This window comes from Pseudochaenichthys georgianus, chromosome 20 (genome assembly GCF_902827115.2).
Source record: "Pseudochaenichthys georgianus chromosome 20, fPseGeo1.2, whole genome shotgun sequence".
In the NCBI taxonomy this organism is placed as follows: domain Eukaryota; kingdom Metazoa; phylum Chordata; class Actinopteri; order Perciformes; family Channichthyidae; genus Pseudochaenichthys; species Pseudochaenichthys georgianus.
The window spans coordinates 1,011,294-1,033,092 of NC_047522.1; the positions used below are offsets into that span (position 1 = coordinate 1,011,294).

A 21,799-nucleotide genomic window follows, 5' to 3' on the forward strand; every position below is an offset into this window, starting at 1 on the left:
CACACACAGTGTCCTACACACACACACACACACACACACACACACACACACCTCTCCAATTTCCAAAATAGATTTCTGACCTACTTTCCCTCCCTATTTAAATGGCGTCCTCACTTTAAAGTCCATCCATCAAAGTTGATTTAATGAATCATTTGGTTCCTTCTCTTCTTCCCATTACCGCGCCATCGTCTCCTGTCCAAACTAAACGTCGACATGCATTCATTTCCATTACATCCATTCAGCCTCTCCTGCATCTTCTCCCGTGGGCTCCAGTCCGTCCTCTCAGTAACGACGGAGCCCAGATCCAATGAAGGCTCTTTGAGCACGTTTCCTCTGTGATTGTGTTGTTAAATGTTTGTTGTTTGTTGTTCATGTATTGTGTGTTGATATTTGTCTGTTCATGTTGTTGTAACTTATTTTATTCAAGGCAGTAAAAACATTTGTTTATTTGATTCTTGACAGAGTATAATGTTTCACAGGAAACGCTTTATTTTGAAGTGCATGTATGTGTCCTGCTCTTACACCTTCCTGTTATGATTCTGAAATGTATCACACCGCAGTACTTTTCCCACTTTAGTACAGATTTAGTTCCGAAATTTCGCGTTCACACCAAAAAGAGACGGAACTAAAATTAGTTAATCAGAACCTTTTTACCCCCTTTTCCGTCCCTGCTAGAGAGCAGGGACTTTCGTGGGAGAAAAAGATTCCTATGTCTGATAAAATCGTACTGACACTTATTATATACATAAAGTATATAGATATATATAAAAATAGGGACACCTTGTATTGTTTACTCTCAGTACAGCACCACTTTCCGAACAGGAAATGCACGCTAATACAACATAAAATAGCACTGACACTTATTATCTATATAGATATATCTATATAGATATATATATTTAGTTATATATATAAATACGACATCTTGTATTTTAGTTACACCCGCTAGACAACAGTGGAAGGTTCGAGAAACAACCGTGTTTGCCGGGTGCACCGCGGCGGAGGTGGAGAGGTTCCAGCTGGGAACCTCCACCCCACTGCGGGACCCGTGGGACCCCTGGACGGTGCGTCTTGGTCACGCTTCATATCGGCCGGCGCGGAGGCCCTCCGACAGTGGGTCGCGTTTGCCATTCGATCAGTGAGAGGAGAAAAATGCAACAAAAATGGTCAAAATCCGTTAATATAGGGATGAGTGTGTGGGGGGGGGGCTGGACACAGGCCGTGGGGCGACACCCGAGACCGGGCAATGTCCCCGGTAGAAACCGGGTGAAATAGCCAAAAAAAAGGGCAGAGTCCCCTGTCAACTCCCGTTACATTCCTCCATGGTGTCATTTGAGCGAAACACTTTTACGAGAACCAGGCTGGGGGGGTCAAAAGGGCTTGACCAAGGTCGACCCAAAGTGCACGGTGGTCGGACTTATCACCTCCGTGATGAGTCTCCATTGTGATTTGAAAACTTCCATCAAACGAGTCCTTCGGTGGGTGGGAAAAAAACGCGTCAGAATCGTCACTTCCTGTACTGACAGTGGAGGTGTCCTGAGAGTGGAGGTCTGCACCGGAACTGTCCTGAGGGTGGAGGTCTGCAGGCAGGCTCCCATGAAAAGTTTTGTGAAGCCGCCATTTTATTATCCTCGCATTAGCATTATTAGCATTAGCATTAGCCCAGCGCAGAAACGCAGAGAGACTAACTTATGGCAACACAAAATAAAACATGGGAGCGGTGGAAAGTACCGCGGTGTGAACGCGCCTTATGCGTCGAGTGCATTTTCTCCGTCTTCCACCGTTCTTGTTGGAAACTGTTAAATTAATATAAAGTAAACACGTTCAGTTTGGACTCGCTTTGTTCTTCATTCGAAGCTTCTATTACACAACAGATGTTACACACGGAGCTGCTGGGATGCAAGTCCAATTCAGACTTGATCTGACCGTTAAAGTATCATCGTATGTTCCTGTTGTCTTTTCTAACATGTTCTTCCTCTCTTCTCCAGATTCTGGCCATCATCTCGATCCTCTTCATCATCCTCTCCACCATCGCTCTCTCTCTCAACACTTTGCCGGATTTGCAGGTGATGGATGAGTTTGGTCAGGCGAGCGATAACCCTCAGCTGGCTCACGTGGAGGCGGTGTGCATCGCCTGGTTCACCATGGAGTATCTCCTCCGTTTCCTCTCCTCGCCCAACAAGTGGAAGTTCTTCAAAGGCCCGCTGAACGTCATCGACCTGCTGGCCATCTTGCCGTACTACGTCACCCTCTTCCTGACGGAGTCCAACAAGAGCGTGCTGCAGTTTCAGAACGTGCGCCGCGTGGTGCAGATTTTCAGGATCATGAGGATATTGCGGATCCTGAAGCTGGCCAGGCACTCCACGGGCCTCCAGTCTCTGGGCTTCACCTTGAAACGGTACATATTTCACTTGTATTTGTTCCGTTCATTTGTATTTGTTCCGTTCATGGTATGCACAACTTAGGCTGCGGCCACACGAGGACGAAAACGGCTAAACGCATAGGATTAACGCAATCGCAAACAAGCTTCCGTCCACACGCAATAGTTATCCGGATAGTGTCTGTCCACACGAGACCGCTCCGTTTAGCTCCAACCGCTGGAGAAGCTGCAGTACAGGAGCCTGTAGGTGGCGCTGTAACTTCCTCCACAAAAGCAGCGAAGAAGCGTGGTTGTCATGGTTGCCCTTCTGTTTATTCGCCAGTCAACGTGTATTAAAGTTTAAATCTTCCGGACAAAATTATAAAAGTGCCGGTCAAAGGTCTTCTTTGTTATTTATTGAGCTTTAAAACAAATGAATAACGACTCTATATAATATAATAATAAAATACACGGAGCCTCTCTTTTCCTCCCTCTCTCTCAGCATCAGTGTCTGTCTCATGCAGCAGCTCATCCAGTAATCAGTGACCCGGCCGACAGTAAAAATAAACATATTTATAATTAGGTAGTTTGAGAGGTGTCTCCGTCCTGTCAGATTAGACTTCACTCGCGTGTAGGTCCATATCGAGAGAAAGATAAATAATCTGAATTCAGTGCAGTTTACTTTGACGCGGGGGTGAGCAGCAGAGGTGGGGAGAGGCGGGGCTATTGCCTCATCATTATCAGAACATGACCGTATAGGGCGTACACACGGAGCCGTTGGACCCCCCAGAGCGTTGCGTATGCCGTTCTATCCACCTTGGGACCCGTTATCGTCTCCGCAGTCGTTTAGTGCCGTATTCGGTCGTCCTCGTGTGGCCGAACGGTCTATATGACACTAAACAGTAACGCAAACGACCGTTTTCGTCCTCGTGTGACCGCAGCCTTAACGTGAGGCAAGTTTATTTATACAGCAGCTTTCAACACAAGGCAATTCAAAGTGCTTCACAAACATGAGAGACATGAAGACACATATTAGGAAAGGACATTTAAAAACACTAACTGAAAGCAAAGATAGCAAAGGAACATGAATTAAAGGTACAGCGCGGTGTGAGACACACACATCTGAACTGTTTCGCTCTGACTCTCAATCATCGCTCACTTTTTAGCAGAAATAGTTTTCTATGACCTCACTTTCTTTCTACTTTCTTTTTTAACTTATCCTTTAGTTCAAGCTAAACGAACTCCCCTTTGGAAATTCTAATCCGACCCCATGGTTCCTTTAAGTTTCCGCTGAAACTATTCCTCTTTTTTAAACACACATTAGTTCAGTTTAAGTTGTCTTTTCTCTGTATTCTCTTTTCTTATGTACAAAACATGTCTCTATAAACACACCGTACCGAAAAGGAGCAGGGAGAAGAACATAATCTGGTATTACCTGCCTTATCTCCAAAAAAACTATATATATATACTCAGTGGCGTTTCTATATGTACAAAAGTGGTGGGGCACAAACACTCAGATGTCTAGAAGCTTCTGCAGAGAGGTTCATGGCTGCTGAGGCTCCGGCTCTTCAGGTTTACAAATATTATATTTTGACCTAAATCAAAATATAATATTAAAAGCCTTTTTAGTCTGACGCTTCAATTAATTGTAAACAGACAGTTCAACAGAAGGATACCCAAAAAAAATTAATTGTATCATTTAAATATTGAATTGTTCTCTCTTAGTAAGATCCCATTTTCAATAACATTGCAGTCTTACCTTGACTTGAAGATGAAGTCCATTTGCCTATCCCTCTGGACAAAAATCTCTATTACTTTTTTGTAAAAGTCCTCCTTATCTTCTTGTATTTTCAAAAGTCTATCATAAATCTAAATGATGGATTTATGATTCGAAAATGATAAAAGTAGGTAGACATGTGGATATTATCCGGCTGAACAAAACGTGCATTTATCTAACAGCTACGTTTCCCACAGATCTTATCTTGAGCTATTTTCTAAAATCCTATGGAGAAATCTCATTGCTTTTTTGTGGAGGGAAGCCATGCGCAGCTTACTTCCTGGTTTTAGGACGCGTCTCTCGTCTCCTCTTCACACACCACACTTTTCGCGGCACACGTACTTACAGCCAATCAGCTCTGAGTGATGTGAGATGGCGTATGGTGGGGATGGCAGCACTTTGCCCCTCTGGTCATTATTTTTTGCCACACACATTACATAGGAAAATACTCTGAGCATGCGCAGTGTAGTTTTTACAGTCGCCGTTCACTCAGACAGAGAGAGGGAGGGGCAGGGTCGCGTCTTGTCCCACATGGCTCTAAACAGCTCAATAGGCTCACACTGTAGACACTAATTAGAAGAACAGACTAAAACAGCAATGAGACGAATCAGATGATTAAACATGATCTTAAAATATATTTAATATATTTATTTATTTATTTTGTTGTAATCATTATTTTAATACTTTCTGCTGACACTAGGTGGCGCTGTGTGCCCCTAATGACCAGTCGCCACTGTATATACTATATAAATACCATTACCATCATTACAAAACACTCGCTGCTATAACATGTGCATTATAATTATTATTAATAATGTTCGATAAATAACGTGCAATTACGTAACTACCACTACGGTTTTTTCACTACTAACTAATATTAATATTTACATTAATTTTGTACTGCACTGTTAGTGTACTACTATCATTATGCTGCTTTGATTATTGTATGTTCGTAACTCTGGCACAACAATGAATAAAGTCTTATCTTATCTCTAACTGCATTATTATAAATATGTTTCTAGTTCTCTACCTGTGTTTTTAATTCTTGTTTTACTTGTATGTATGCATTAAGTCAACCTGATTCTGATTCTCGTCTTATCTCCAGGAGCTACAACGAGCTGGGTCTGCTCATCTTGTTTCTCGCCATGGGCATCATGATATTCTCCAGCTTGGTGTTCTTCGCTGAGAAGGATGAAGACGCCACGAAGTTCACCAGCATCCCCGCGTCGTTCTGGTGGGCGACCATCACGATGACCACGGTGGGATACGGGGACATTTACCCACAGACGTTGCTTGGTAAAATAGTCGGGGGGCTTTGCTGCATTGCGGGAGTTCTGGTGATTGCTCTGCCCATCCCCATCATCGTGAACAACTTCTCCGAGTTCTACAAGGAGCAGAAGAGGCAGGAGAAGGCCATCAAGCGGAGGGAGGCGCTGGAGAGAGCCAAGAGGAACGGCAGCATCGTGTCCATGAACCTCAAAGACGCCTTCGCGCGCAGTATGGAGCTGATGGACGTGGTGGTGCAGAAAGGAGAGGACAAAACCTCCCTGGAGAACCACATGTCGCCCGAACGCTGGGGCAGCACCCCCAGGCACGCCTCCTCCGAGTCAGACCTGAAATCTCCGGCGAGCCAAAACCCAGAGATGCAGAATTCGCCTCAACACGTCACCGTCAACACCACAGGGAGTCCGCAGAGGATGAGCCGCACCCCGCAGCACCTGAATGTGCAGAAACTGGAGGAGATGTACAACCAGATGAGCAAATCCCAGTCTCTGAGCAACCTCAACAGCTCCATGAGCACGTTGAGCACGACGGCGCCCGTGTCCCCGCGGAAACCCCAAAGCCCCAACGCTACTTTAAAAGAGGAAGTCGAGCTGGAGATGACGGAGGTGCAGTCCTGCTCGTCCGACAGAAAAGACTCTGCTTACAGAAAGGAAGACACTGGGCCATGTCGACTCAGGCACCCGAGGGCGCCTCCCTATCTGGAGCTGAGGTCCATGGATGAGGGCGTCCAACTCAAAGACGGCCTCTACGAATCCGCAGGTGACGGATCGGAGCTTCTAAAGGAGGCGAGCTTTGAAAACAGCGCTTTGGAGGCTGCTTCGAGGGGGACTGACGCTCTCACAATAAAAGGTTTGAACGCCAACTTCCCCAAATCGCCCGCTGAAGGTCCGTTGACTCCGCCCAGCACCACGTCTCCTGGAGACATTAGCTCCAGCATTTTGGAGGACGAGACCCCGGACGGAGAGACGTCTCCTCTCATCCCCAGCACCGAAGAACTGCTTCCCATTTCAGAGGAGGAAACGTGTCCTCTGTCGCCCAAACGGCTGGTGGTAGACACTCCCCCGGGTGACGAACATGAATCCACGGAAAACCACGAGGAAAAGCATCGGATGGAGGTCGCAGGCGCTTCAGTTTCACCGTTGTCGCCCAATTCAGCACAACATTGCGCGCAAGGAGAGGACGTGAAGGCTGAAAGCAACCAGAATGGACACAAAGTAGAGAACCACATGTTCACCTCCGATATCCACCTGATACCGGGGGATGGCAGCCTGTCTCCGAGCTGCGAAACCAGCATGTGACTGTAGAGTAAGCTTCCCATTGGACGATAAGACCCACTGCAACCTCAGCCCGGCAGACAGGAGAAAAGACACGGTGCAGTCGTAGTGAAAGATATTTTTGCATGGCATGACGAGTCCCTTTTACTTGTGTCGTTGTGTGTTGCTGAAAAAGGTGCAGAATCTGGAAGACTTTTGGGGCTTGAAGAGGAGGCTCTGGAGGGAATTCATCAACTTACATGTGGACACTTTTCTCCCCCCGATGTACATAATGACCGTCTCCTTTTCTAGCAAAAGAAGGAAATGCACAGAGGGACTTATCTGTAAAAAGCATGCATTTAAAAAAAAGACATATATTTTACGGTGCTTAGTTTGCTGAAAGCGCTCCACTGTAAATACTGGGACATCTAAAGGCATCTCTGAAAGTACAAATGTGAAAAGGGAGAAGAGGAAATTGAAAGCCCTCGACCGGGCGTTGCATCGTAGCGACCTATTTAAAAAAAAAAAATTAAAAAAAAAACATATCATTACCTTTTGCGGAAATGCAAAGTGTTCCCATGACGACCCTGTAATGTCCGTGTGATTAATGCTGTATGAAACTGTAACATTATTGCTTTTGGTTGTCATAACGACTGTTCGGTTGATATTCAATGGACAAAAACACCTCCCCCAAAACACACCCGTCGTCGCCAAATATCTAGATATTTACTCGGTGGGTTCAGAAGTTGCGACGAGGTTCGAGACCTTGCTCAGATATACATCTAAAAGTAGCTCTAAGAATAGACGTAGATTGTAGAGATAAATCTGTGAGGCGAGTGACATCCGATAAAACCGAGTTATTTATTCAGCACGGTAGATGTGGCCACAGATATCACACGATAATGATCTTTTTGAGAGGGACAGGCGAACGCGGAGAAGACGATATTCCTTCTGATAAGACGGACCAAACCAAGCACAGCTTCATCTATCTCAGCTGCATAGGAACATACATGTATTAAGACGGTAGTTGTGTTTTAGTTTCTTTATGCTTTCTTTTCCTGCATTGTGTCCCCGTCGATTCGTCCGTGCGACTTTCTCCCATCCTGCTGAGGCGTTTTTCTTTTGTATATCCGTCGTGTCTTGGATTGTATTTATTGTGAACAAATCTATTTTCAGTCAAACTTAAAACTTAATTTATCTCTTTCTCTCGTCTTCGTGCTGGCTTCTGTTTCACGCTGACTGAAAATACCCGTTGTCTGTTGCCTTTTTTTGATTCCTATCGCTGGAATACTTTGTGTTCCACTTTGCTGAGTACTCGTAGTGTGTTTGTGAACGCCACACAAACCCGGACAGGAAGTACGTGGGTGATTTATTTTATTATTATTCTCATGTTTTCTGTTCTCACGGAGAGAGGTGTGGAATGTGCAATACCGCAAACTGCAATCTATGCAGGCCAAGAAATGTGGCACTTTATTTTCTGTCTACGGGATTTGTAAATGTACAGGCAGAAAATTACTTGTATTTTTCAAATGTTGTATCTTTAATATGACGCAATTACAATTTAGCAGAATCTCACAATGCAATTTGACTTTTTTTTATATATCTGGCAGAATGCTTTAATGCCAGATATTAATGGACCTTAAATTTATCTGTGGGAAATCCAAATTGACCACGTTGGGCCTTTTATATCGCTGTTAGATTTACATTAAGATCTAAGATATTAAAGATGATTTCAATGGCCACACAAAATGGATTTTATGCTTTTTGTGAATTAACGTTGAGAGTGATTCTATTTTTTCTAAACCAAAATGGAGCACGACCACAATTTCCTGCCATATGGTGGTTGAAATGATGCGTGCCTTTTCATAACGCCGCTGTTTATGAGAAGGTAGCAAGTCATTTTGCTTTGTTCATATAGCACTGTACAGAAAGTTCTAATTTTATAGGAGAAATCAGGTCTTTATGTAATAGAAACAAGTATTGAGTTCTCAGGTTTTCTATAACTCTCTGATGTTCCAATTGGATCGATTCTCTGTTTTTTCTTTCACAGCTAATGTCAAATACTTCTGTACTTTCTTTTGAAAAGGTGATGTTGTCAAATCCACATTGATGTCTTGGCTCCCGGGGGGGAAGGAGCGGCAATATGTTCTCCCTCCTCCTGGGTGATCTGTGCAAAAGCATCCGCCCGTCAGTGCGCGGGAAGGAGAGCTTTCACTGACCGCACAGACGGGAAGAGATCACTGAGCGGGTTGTTCTCCATGCGGTGATCAATGGCTGGAGGGAAGGTGGGGATACGGGGAAGCTAGGACAGTTTAGCGTCAATGTTTTTCAACCTGGAGTCTTTCTCCCCCATGTTTCTGACCCTAAATCACATTGTGATTGTGATTGGTCTACGGAACAGGCTGCAGTGTAATCCCATGGGCAATTCTGCTATTCTGCTAGTACAGGGGTGTCAAACTCAAGGCCCGGGGGCCAAATCCGGCCCGCGACTTCATTTTATGTGGCCCGCAAGAGCTTGCAAAGAATATTATTATACGGTTACATACTACTTTACAGTATATCTACATATGTTCATTTTAATTTATTTCTTATTTTATAGTTATTTATTTATCTTTGATGTATCCTTAATGTTATTAATCTGTGTGAATCTGTGCTGTCCGGTGTTTTAATCTCACCCTGTTGCTGTTAAACTACTGCATTTCCCCACGGGGATTAAGAAAGGTTAGCTTATTTTATTTTACAGAAGCACGTTGCCCATAAACTACATGTCCCACAATGCATCTCATGTTGTGACATGAAGAGACTTTCAATTGTTTTCCCTCAACTTCTGCTTTCAGACGTAGTTAATTATGAAGTTATTACCCTATCCAATAATAAGCCAATGCCGAGGCAATAATATAATATAACACATTCTTTCATATATATTATGTATTTATATATGTATATTTATTTAGTTACAACCGGCCCTTTGAGTGCAAGCATAATGCTGATGTGGCCCACGAGGAAATTGAGTTTGACACCCCCGTTCTAGTACTTTGAGTATATCTTGGTCGCTGCCTTTGTGTCCGTTATTAAGTTGAGTATTTCTGCACTGCTGTCACTTGAGTGCAAGGTCTGGAAACCTCTTTCTCAATTGTCCGAGGTTAGATGTGAAAACAAAGCACTGAATTCTTCCTTTTTTCAGTTTCATGAACAGCGAGTGTTAGGCTTTGTTGAGACTGTTACTTACAGGTGAAATACAGTGGTGTAAAAAGCACGATTCTGCAACACGTAATGTTTTCTCGTGGATGGACTGCGAACAAAAGTAGTGTTTGCCTCTGACCGAGACTCAGATTGGTATACTGATGTCGGACCCTAACGAGGAATGAAATGTTCTTTCTACAAGGTGTCGCTTAGGGAGAAATCTCGTTATGAAATCTCGTTATGAAATCTCGCGTAGCATCCACACGGCTGGGATTGGCTAAATATCCAGCCACTATCTTTTAGATAACACTTCCTGTACTGCAACGACCAGGTACTCTTCTTGCTAACTCGTGTTTAAAACCATTGTCTTCCAACAAAAAGCCACAATAACCAACGAGACCGTATCAAGCTAAACGTGGAGATTCTCTGTAGGATAATGTCCAGACACGTATCATAACAACCTACAACGGTCAGTGGCATAATCAAACATTATCAGCGTGGAATTGCCTCGTATAATTACATTAAAGCCCATTTAACTAGCCGCGGTGTCCCTTTTAGACACTTGGGGTACAGAGGAGAGTCCAGGTTGAAACATACAGGCCCTTAAAGAGGAGGAATGAAATCAAGTGTTGGTCCATATGTCCTTTTTGTCTGTACGCCCAAATCAATAATCAAAGACCCTCATCCACTTATCTTTGGAAAACAGAATTCTTTGTTTTGGTTCAAATGCGAGGTCAGCGGTGGTCCGTCATAGTTTTTCATTTTCTTTACGTTCGTCGATTTCATAATTTATTTTCTCTACGTTAACTTGTACCTCTCATCCCTTATTTAATCGTGTGTCCTCGAGTTCATTCTGACAGAGACAACTAAGGATCGGGACGGGTCAGCCATATCTCCTCGGGACGATGTCTCAAAGAAACCGTGCGGAGTGAGAAGAAGGTTTATTTTCTCTGAGAGAACGGGACTGTCCGTGTCACTCATGCGTGCTTTCCGAAAGTCCCTGAAATGCTTGATCCTCCATCGTTTGTCCTTTCGTCGTTCCGTGTATTCTGCCTCTTGATTTCAGCTTGCAGGACGGTTTCTTAAGAAGCAACATCTTTGTATGCATGTAGTAGCCCGAACACCACGTGACCACAGAACACTTGTCATGGTACATGTATGTCAACATTTCTGTAGAGCATTGTTCCCCATTACGTCTATTAGCATATGCAGAATAACAAATAAATGTTATATAACTCGAGCCTTTGTGTGTTTTCTGCTGCTGTTCAGAGGTCACATCTTCTGGATGCATTATTACGCCCTTTAAGGATCATTTGGATTTAATTGTGTGATAAAATAAAATGAACATTAAGCACGAACTCTAAAAATACGAAATTCTATAAATACAAAAATGTTACATGTGTTAAAGGACTTACTTATATGATCATTCATTATATAACATTACTTTAGCTTTCTGCGTCTTTCTTATAAACATTTTTGCACATTCTGAATTTAACGTCTGGCGTTTCTATACATAGTTTTTATTGATTTGTATTTATTCCATTTCCCCCCAGGACACATATATGCAAGTTAGGATTCATTGTCCAAACACAAACAATGTGTTATTGTTGTTAATGTTTTAACTGCACCTTGCAAAAGATAATCCTAGTGTACAATAATTAGCTTGTTTTAAGTAAGTGTACCATGCATGCTTTTCTGAGTTTCCTGTTTTAATTACACATATTGTAAGTGTCAGCTAAATAACACCGTACAAAAATGTCCATTCCATTTTCTTAAAGTCCAAAACCCACAGATATATTCAATTTAAAATGATGTAAAAATTAAGGAATTCTTCATATTTTACATTCTGTTCTTGTCTATAATAATAATAATAATAATTCCTTACATTTATTATAGCGCTTTTCCAGATGCTCAAAGCGCTTCACAAATACACATTACACATATCATATACATGCAATGGTCATCTTATTCTATTTACATGTGTATAGACTCCTGCATTTACTTGCAAATATTCTCTGCAACATTTAGCTTATTGTATTCATTTTCTTCTGACACATATATAGTTTACTTCATCTGAATTCCTTGCACATTGGTCTGCAACCTATTTTATTCTACTCTTTGTCTTTGTGCACTATTTATATTGTATTTTTGTTCTCCTATATATTAAGTTGCATTGTTGAAGGAGCCTGGACTTACTGAAGCATATGTCAACAAAGCCTTCGAATCTATTTACGGACTTTTGTAAAAGAAATCTGTAGTGTGCAGTTCCTCCTCCAGGCCACAAGGGCGGCGCTGCGTGCTGTGACGCGCTTACAAACAGCGCGGGAATCAAACCGTTTCCAGAGAAGAAGGGAGACATTAAAAATAACAAACATGGCTGCTGAAAACCACAACAGAGCAATGTGTGCGTTTTCCCAAGTTCGAGCTGTCACCACGGGGTGGATTGTGGACTTCATGTTCCTCAGTCTGTGTCGGAGATTCAAGGAGGGGAGTTTGAGGATTTCAACGAGATAATTCAGACTTTAGAGGGTGAGTTTTCCACCGATAACAACACTAACGCCGGTAGCTAGCTTAGCTTAGCATTCAACCACAGTCAAGTTTACAAACAGATTATTAGCATGTAAATAAACGCTTTATTGTGATAACTGGGTTAGGGTTGGTAGAACTATAACTGTAGGTAAAGATATCCGGCAGAAGTATACAATGATTTTAAGTTGGCTCCACGTGTGGTTGATCAAAATACTTCGGTCCTAAAGTACTCCACTACAAGTAAAGGTCCCGATGTTTATGTTAAATGATAATACACACACATACACACGAAGCTAAGTTGGCTTTAGACTCGAAGTTAAGGGTTACTTAAATACTTTAAAATGTCTGCCCTTATCCTTAATAGATTCTTGACCTTTTTTATATGTGAAATTAAGAGAAAAGGACATTTCATTGCCTCATTTCAAGTTGGAAACAAAGTACTCTAGTCATGTTTGATGAAAGGTACCAAACTGGTATCAACATATACAAACAGATCTAATTTAATCCTCATAGTGGGTGATAATTAAAGATGGAGGAATGCATGTAATGGTGCAGTTGTTGAAGTGGATCGTAAGTACATTTAGTGGAGTTAGATGTGCTGGAGAAGAGCTTCAAATGGGCTTACATTAAAATACTCAAACACAGTACAAGTACCTGGCGTTGTGGCCGACAACAATTTAGTGTATTTCTGTTTTCCAGCCGTCACCGAGTGTCCGGCGAAGGAGCTCCATGAGGACAAAACGATGATCTGTGCCTTCCTCGCACGAGTCATGCACGGCAAACAGTTGGGTGAGGAGTCGCCGTCAGAAAAGTAGACATCGCTCTGAGACGTATTTCTGCACATGTTATTGTTTTGCACGAATACATTGTACAATACAAATATCATCCCTGTTTTTTTTTTTATATTGTAAACTGTATTTAAATAATGTGTGAACATGTTTAATATGTATATGTTTATATAGATAATATATGTATTCGTTTTATGTGGAAATGCACTACGAGGATTGCTTTTTTAAATTTCGTTGTACCTGGTGCGATGACAATAAAGGAATTCTATTCTATTCTATTAGAGAACTGTGTCATTCACATACAGCATTATATGCAAATACATGCTTGGAAAGAAGCCTCTTGACCGTTTTCTACTACACTTTTCTGACATGCTACTAAAACACTGATTTGGGATCTGTTTCACTTTATGGCTGAGGATGTGAACTTGGTAGCCGCTCAGATAGAAGTCCTGGAGAATGAGAGACTTGCCATCACGGTTTTGATTTGCTTAAACGTTGATAACCCTTTGAAGTGTATCTTCAGTGTCCTTCTCTTCTCTTCATAAGCTAACCGCCTGTCTTCACCGTGTACTTCCCCGCTTCCCTCCAGATGTCCAGTTTGAAGAGAACGAGGACATGTTGCCTCTGATGTCTGCGGCCAAAATCTGGGCCGATATCGAGCACACCGTGGCAGAGCAACGTCTGTTCATCGACATCCTGGAGCTTTTGTTCGTCCAGGTAACCACGAGGATCTCCAGACGTGTTTTAAATGTTATTCAAGTTCTTCTGGAGATGCTGAGCGATACGGAATAAGCATGCTTCTGAGGTCACTTGTTCTTATTGCTGATGTGTTTCTTCCCAGTCTGTCGCCGTGTGCTTGATATCAGACCAGATATCTCACGCCTGCTTGGCCCTCAAGTGGTTTGAGAAAAACCATACATTGTCGCAGGTCTGTGTTCCCATTGCTCTCCTGTCCTCTCCAGAGCACTCGCTCCAAACTGGAATACTTTAAAGCCTGGGTTGGTTGTTTTTAATGCTTTACATATTTCAACAGAACCTGTGTTCCAAGGTGTCGTCGATGGTGAGGAAGAAGGACCCTCGCGACCCGCTGCTCAATTCCTACAGCTTCACCCGCCTGCTGGAGACGATTAAGACGTACCTGGACGCCTACCTGGAGAAGAACCCCTCGGACTACCTCGTCAAGGTGGGCCTAGTGTCCTTACCAGGGCTACACACCTCTGCAACTGAAGCTTGTTTGGTTGATGGGGTTTCAACAGATCCAGCTCGGTATATTTAGACACGAGAAGATTTATGATACGACCTTTTAAAGATGAGTTGAAAGTCTTACTCCGTTACTGAGACGTGACTTTATTCATAATGAGAGCAAACATGTATACACACAACTTCATTAAACGCTTTTGCTGATTTTAAGATGAGAATATCTTCAGTTACACATCGTTTAATTGGCTTATACATCGGTACACAACGATTAAGACAGTTACACTCTGAAGGCCAGATGCTTACGGGGCGAAAAGGAAAGACGGTGATTATCGTAAAAGTCGGAAACATATTCTAAAAAGTCCGGAGTCCCGTTTGACTAATACATCGTGCTTCAGTCCAGCTGGCGGTCGAGGTGCGACACACATCGATGTGCTCTGACCCCGTGTGCCGAGCCGAGGGTGCTGATGGGACATTCTCTCTCGAGTGAGCTTTGAAGGGCAGAGCGCTCCACAGGGTCTAATGAACACTGATTACCTACCAAGGTTACACTAAGAAGGGTGCTTAATGAAAGCAGGCCTCGTTAGTCCTGCTTTCATTAAGCACCACTTATTGAACCGGGACGTTAATAATTACTTTGGAAGAGGACGGAAAGGTGATGTTAAGTTACGTGTGTGTGTGCGTGTGTGTGTGTGTGTGTGTGTGTGTGTCTTCGTGCTTCAGGAAGCCACGAAGATGCTGCAGGCGTCGCCGGAAAGCGAGAAATCGGAGGACGACTTGACGCAAGACGACTTGGCGCAAGACGACTTGACGCAAGACGACTTGACGCAAAACGGCTCGACGCAAGACGACTTGGCGCAAGACGGAAACATCCGAACAAGAAAGAACAAAACGTAGGAAACAACCCGAGTGTATTTACTTCCTTTTCCACGTTATTCCCGTTCTGTTTTATGAACTTAACGACATTTGTGTTTGGTAGATGACTTCTTTCTTGTAACAATGCTTTTGGGAAAGCCTGTTTCCTTACCTTTCCAACGGTACCACGTTGGTGCGCCCATGAGACATGGGACGTGGGAAAGGTAAGAAGCTAAGATGCCAAGAAGCATTGTTACAACACTTTTCCTGCTTCTCTCGTTGCGTAGAAAAGCATCGAGGCTGCGTGGTTTTAAAGTGTAAATGAAATGTATTTATACGATATGGTTGTTATTAATGATCGATGAAAAAAAATAAGTAAGTAATAAGTCCTTGACAGCGGTCTGTCTGTTCGGTATTGACAACGTGTCACGTGTTCTGAATTGACCAATCAGAATCGAGTATTCCACTAAGCCATGTAATAATAACGATCGATGCGTCCACAGAACAAAACGGAAACTTCTGCCCACTAACTTTATGGAGGAGTGGGAAATCGATTCGTGCCGGAAGCCGTTTCTCTCCGTGAAGAGAATCCCGGAGAGCGGTGAGCTGGATTTATCCTCTGTGTTTAAAACCATAAGTAGCTTTTATCTAACTGTGGAACCTCCCTCGATCAGACGTGTCTCAGGTCACATCGATGTCGATGGAAACCTCCTCGATCCTGAAGAGAAGAAAGTCGCCTCGGGTAATGAATCCCACGTCACGACGAAGCTCCAATGCGACCTTGGATTCCCCGACGTATAACTCGTGTTTTAAATGTTTCAGAAATGGACCGATAAGCTGGACCGCCACTTGAAGCGTGGAGTCAAGCGCCACGGCGTGGGGAAGTGGGCCCAGATGCTGCTGGACGTAGATTTGGACTTTGAAGGACGCACCGGCGTGATGCTCAAAGACCGCTGGAGGATTCTGATGAAGTATCAAGGCTAAGGAGACCGCAACCCGTCGCCGTTCAAAAGCACCTCTCTTTGGAGAGTTTGAAACATAGTGTCTGTTCTCATGTTGTTTCTTTGCTGCCGTGTTTATGTTAAGCACCAGGGGGCAGCACTGAGCTACGTTTCGCCCTCTGTGAGGTTATTATTATTTTTGAAGACAAAGATGTTCTTGTTTAAGTTAAAAATGTATGTCAGAAATATTGTTCAAAAAAGGAATACAACAGCGGTTTGTTACAATAAAACTCTGCAAAAACAACTTTGATATGAAGCGCTTAATGTGATGAAGAGGGGACGTCCTGTACAGTGGATGTGAACATGCTTTTATATCGACGTGGAGCAGTTTGAAAGGACGTTTTGGGATGTGTTGAAGTGTGGGCGTACGAGGTACTTCTCCACAAGGAAGCCAAGCGACGCATTTAAAACAAAGTTATCTATCAGTTTGGGATATTTAACATCTTCCCCTCGCCGTCAGACTCTCCTCCCAGTCTGTATTTTAACCTTGAACTATTGTGTGACTTAAGTGTTCGGATTCACCAGAGTCACCTATTTTTTAAGGCAGCGTTAGAGCAGCAGCAACTCCGGTTTTCTTTGAGGTTTTTTATCAATGCATTCTGGTGGCTTTTATATAAAAAAAAATGTACACTTTTTTTAAGGTTTCTACAATATGCTCTCTGTCGACAGCAGTACTTTTCTTAGCTGGAAATCCTGCGCTTCTCCAAACTGCATCTTCTGTGGGTTTAAAAGTCCTTCACACAACCTCACTTCAAACCCTCCTTTGAAGCCTGTTCTGACTGAGAGCCTGCGGGGGGTGGGGGGGGGTGTGTGTGTGGGTGTGGATCAGATGAAGACGAAGCTGTGTTGGGGCGGACAGTCGCACCGCTGGGTTTTCTGGATCTTCTTCCAGGTCCCGCTGCACCGATGGTTCCCGACCGCCTGCCAGTGGAGCAGGACTTCCCTGAAACACACGGAGACATTGGATAGTTTCACACCGTCTGCATGAAGTTAGATTACTATATTTAAAAAAAATTTTAAAAAAAAAACATATCATTACCTTTTGCGGAAATGCAAAGTGTTCCCATGACGACCCTGTAATGTCCGTGTGATTAATGCTGTATGAAACTGTAACATTATTGCTTTTGGTTGTCATAACGACTGTTCGGTTGATATTCAATGGACAAAAACACCTCCCCCAAAACACACCCGTCGTCGCCAAATATCTAGATATTTACTCGGTGGGTTCAGAAGTTGCGACGAGGTTCGAGACCTTGCTCAGATATACATCTAAAAGTAGCTCTAAGAATAGACGTAGATTGTAGAGATAAATCTGTGAGGCGAGTGACATCCGATAAAACCGAGTTATTTATTCAGCACGGTAGATGTGGCCACAGATATCACACGATAATGATCTTTTTGAGAGGGACAGGCGAACGCGGAGAAGACGATATTCCTTCTGATAAGACGGACCAAACCAAGCACAGCTTCATCTATCTCAGCTGCATAGGAACATACATGTATTAAGACGGTAGTTGTGTTTTAGTTTCTTTATGCTTTCTTTTCCTGCATTGTGTCCCCGTCGATTCGTCCGTGCGACTTTCTCCCATCCTGCTGAGGCGTTTTTCTTTGTATATCCGTCGTGTCTTGGATTGTATTTATTGTGAACAAATCTATTTTCAGTCAAACTTAAAACTTAATTTATCTCTTTCTCTCGTCTTCGTGCTGGCTTCTGTTTCACGCTGACTGAAAATACCCGTTGTCTGTTGCCTTTTTTTGATTCCTATCGCTGGAATACTTTGTGTTCCACTTTGCTGAGTACTCGTAGTGTGTTTGTGAACGCCACACAAACCCGGACAGGAAGTACGTGGGTGATTTATTTTATTATTATTCTCATGTTTTCTGTTCTCACGGAGAGAGGTGTGGAATGTGCAATACCGCAAACTGCAATCTATGCAGGCCAAGAAATGTGGCACTTTATTTTCTGTCTACGGGATTTGTAAATGTACAGGCAGAAAATTACTTGTATTTTTCAAATGTTGTATCTTTAATATGACGCAATTACAATTTAGCAGAATCTCACAATGCAATTTGACTTTTTTTTATATATCTGGCAGAATGCTTTAATGCCAGATATTAATGGACCTTAAATTTATCTGTGGGAAATCCAAATTGACCACGTTGGGCCTTTTATATCGCTGTTAGATTTACATTAAGATCTAAGATATTAAAGATGATTTCAATGGCCACACAAAATGGATTTTATGCTTTTTGTGAATTAACGTTGAGAGTGATTCTATTTTTTCTAAACCAAAATGGAGCACGACCACAATTTCCTGCCATATGGTGGTTGAAATGATGCGTGCCTTTTCATAACGCCGCTGTTTATGAGAAGGTAGCAAGTCATTTTGCTTTGTTCATATAGCACTGTACAGAAAGTTCTAATTTTATAGGAGAAATCAGGTCTTTATGTAATAGAAACAAGTATTGAGTTCTCAGGTTTTCTATAACTCTCTGATGTTCCAATTGGATCGATTCTCTGTTTTTTCTTTCACAGCTAATGTCAAATACTTCTGTACTTTCTTTTGAAAAGGTGATGTTGTCAAATCCACATTGATGTCTTGGCTCCCGGGGGGGAAGGAGCGGCAATATGTTCTCCCTCCTCCTGGGTGATCTGTGCAAAAGCATCCGCCCGTCAGTGCGCGGGAAGGAGAGCTTTCACTGACCGCACAGACGGGAAGAGATCACTGAGCGGGTTGTTCCCCATGCGGTGATCAATGGCTGGAGGGAAGGTGGGGATACGGGGAAGCTAGGACAGTTTAGCGTCAATGTTTTTCAACCTGGAGTCTTTCTCCCCCATGTTTCTGACCCTAAATCACATTGTGATTGTGATTGGTCTACGGAACAGGCTGCAGTGTAATCCCATGGGCAATTCTGCTATTCTGCTAGTACAGGGGTGTCAAACTCAAGGCCCGGGGGCCAAATCCGGCCCGCGACTTCATTTTATGTGGCCCGCAAGAGCTTGCAAAGAATATTATTATACGGTTACATACTACTTTACAGTATATCTACATATGTTCATTTTAATTTATTTCTTATTTTATAGTTATTTATTTATCTTTGATGTATCCTTAATGTTATTAATCTGTGTGAATCTGTGCTGTCCGGTGTTTTAATCTCACCCTGTTGCTGTTAAACTACTGCATTTCCCCACGGGGATTAAGAAAGGTTAGCTTATTTTATTTTACAGAAGCACGTTGCCCATAAACTACATGTCCCACAATGCATCTCATGTTGTGACATGAAGAGACTTTCAATTGTTTTCCCTCAACTTCTGCTTTCAGACGTAGTTAATTATGAAGTTATTACCCTATCCAATAATAAGCCAATGCCGAGGCAATAATATAATATAACACATTCTTTCATATATATTATGTATTTATATATGTATATTTATTTAGTTACAACCGGCCCTTTGAGTGCAAGCATAATGCTGATGTGGCCCACGAGGAAATTGAGTTTGACACCCCCGTTCTAGTACTTTGAGTATATCTTGGTCGCTGCCTTTGTGTCCGTTATTAAGTTGAGTATTTCTGCACTGCTGTCACTTGAGTGCAAGGTCTGGAAACCTCTTTCTCAATTGTCCGAGGTTAGATGTGAAAACAAAGCACTGAATTCTTCCTTTTTTCAGTTTCATGAACAGCGAGTGTTAGGCTTTGTTGAGACTGTTACTTACAGGTGAAATACAGTGGTGTAAAAAGCACGATTCTGCAACACGTAATGTTTTCTCGTGGATGGACTGCGAACAAAAGTAGTGTTTGCCTCTGACCGAGACTCAGATTGGTATTACTGATGTCGGACCCTAACGAGGAATGAAATGTTCTTTCTACAAGGTGTCGCTTAGGGAGAAATCTCGTTATGAAATCTCGTTATGAAATCTCGCGTAGCATCCACACGGCTGGTATTGGCTAAATATCCAGCCACTATCTTTTAGATAACACTTCCTGTACTGCAACGACACAGGTACTCTTCTTGCTAACTCGTGTTAAAACCATTGTCTTCCAACAAAAAGCCACAATAACAACGAGACCGTATCAAGCTAAACGTGGAGATTTCTCTGTAGGATAATGTCCAGACACGTATCATAACAACCTACAACGGTCAGTGGCATAATCAAACATTATCAGCGTGGAATTGCCTCGTATAATTACATTAAAGCCCATTTAACTAGCCGCGGTGTCCCTGTTAGACACTTGGGGTAACAGAGGAGAGTCCAGGTTGAAACATACAGGCCCTTAAAGAGGAGGAATGAAATCAGTGTTGGTCCATATGTCCTTTTTGTCTGTACGCCCAAATCAATAATCAAAGACCCTCATCCACTTATCTTTGGAAAACAGATTCTTTGTTTTGGTTCAAATGCGAGGTCAGCGGTGGTCGTCATAGTTTTTCATTTTCTTTACGTTCGTCGATTTCATAATTTATTTTCTCTACGTTAACTTGTACCTCTCATCCCTTATTTAATCGTGTGTCCTCGAGTTCATTCTGACAGAGACAACTAAGGATCGGGACGGGTCAGCCATATCTCCTCGGGACGATGTCTCAAAGAAACCGTGCGGAGTGAGAAGAAGGTTTATTTTCTCTGAGAGAACGGGACTGTCCGTGTCACTCATGCGTGCTTTCCGAAAGTCCCTGAAATGCGTGATCCTCCATCGTTTGTCCTTTCGTCCGTTCCGTGTATTCTGCCTCTTGATTTCAGCTGCAGACGGTTTCTTTAAGAAGCAACATCTTTGTATGCATGTAGTAGCCCGAACACCACGTGACCACAGAACACTTTGTCATGGTACATGTATGTCAACATTTCTGTAGAGCATTGTTCCCCATTACGTCTATTAGCATATGCAGAATAACAAATAAATGTGTATATAACTCGAGCCTTTGTGTGTTTTCTGCTGCTGTTCAGAGGTCACATCTTCTGGATGCATTATTACGCCCTTTAAGGATCATTGGATTTAATTGTGTGATAAATAAATGAACATTAAGCACGAACTCTAAAAATACGAATTCTTATAAATACAAAAATGTTACATGTGTTAAAGTGACTTACTTATATGATCATTCATTATATAACATTACTTTAGCTTTCTGCGTCTTTCTTATAAACATTTTTGCACATTCTGAATTTAACGTCTGGCGTTTCTATACATAGTTTTTATTGATTTGTATTTATTCCATTTCCCCCCAGGACACATATATGCAAGTTAGGATTCATTGGTCCAAACACAAACAATGTGTTATTGTTGTTAATGTTTTAACTGCACCTTGCAAAAGATAATCCTAGTGTACAATAATTAGCTTGTTTTAAGTAAGTGTACCATGCATGCTTTTCTGAGTTTCCTGTTTTAATTACACATATTGTAAGTGTCAGCTAAATAACACCGTACAAAAATGTCCATTCCATTTTCTTAAAGTCCAAAACCCACAGATATATTCAATTTAAAATGATATAAAAATTAAGGAATTCTTCATATTTTACATTCTGTTCTTGTCTATAATAATAATAATAATAATTCCTTACATTTATTATAGCGCTTTTC

The 21,799-nt window shown here is 42.4% G+C and overlaps 2 protein-coding genes and 1 long non-coding RNA gene across 3 annotated transcripts; 2 read left to right on the plus strand and 1 right to left on the minus strand.

Moving 5' to 3' along the window:
- Positions 1-1,943: 1,943 nt before the first annotated feature.
- kcnb2b (potassium voltage-gated channel subfamily B member 2b) lies at positions 1,944-10,072 on the plus strand. Its single transcript, XM_034109140.2, has 2 exons — positions 1,944-2,398; positions 5,242-10,072. Exons 1-2 carry the CDS (start codon positions 1,944-1,946, stop codon positions 6,716-6,718), a joined length of 1,932 nt encoding a protein of 643 aa, XP_033965031.1. The 3' UTR covers positions 6,719-10,072.
- Positions 10,073-12,214: 2,142 nt separating this feature from the next.
- On the plus strand, positions 12,215-16,470 carry LOC117465818 (telomeric repeat-binding factor 1-like). Its single transcript, XM_034108855.2, is given in 10 exon segments — positions 12,215-12,344; positions 12,347-12,385; positions 13,085-13,174; positions 13,763-13,890; positions 14,015-14,101; positions 14,207-14,356; positions 15,094-15,263; positions 15,729-15,826; positions 15,900-15,967; positions 16,048-16,470. Coding segments are annotated over 10 exon segments (1,107 nt in total). The 5' UTR covers positions 12,215-12,229; the 3' UTR covers positions 16,210-16,470.
- Position 16,471: 1 nt separating this feature from the next.
- On the minus strand, positions 16,472-17,821 carry LOC117465819 (uncharacterized). Its single transcript, XR_004554215.2, has 2 exons — positions 17,266-17,821; positions 16,472-17,169 (listed from the first exon to the last, which is right to left on the minus strand). It is a non-coding gene; the product is annotated as an uncharacterized lncRNA (long non-coding RNA).
- Between the last annotated feature and the right edge of the window lie 3,978 nt (positions 17,822-21,799).

Bases quoted from the DNA above. Each gene is read 5' to 3' on its own strand.
- kcnb2b (XM_034109140.2), top strand. From the start codon at position 1,944: ATGTTCCTGTTGTCTTTTCTAACATGTTCTTCCTCTCTTCTCCAGATT. The intron at 2,399-5,241 runs GTACATATTTCA...TCTTATCTCCAG, and splicing joins CTGGGCTTCACCTTGAAACG to GAGCTACAACGAGCTGGGTC.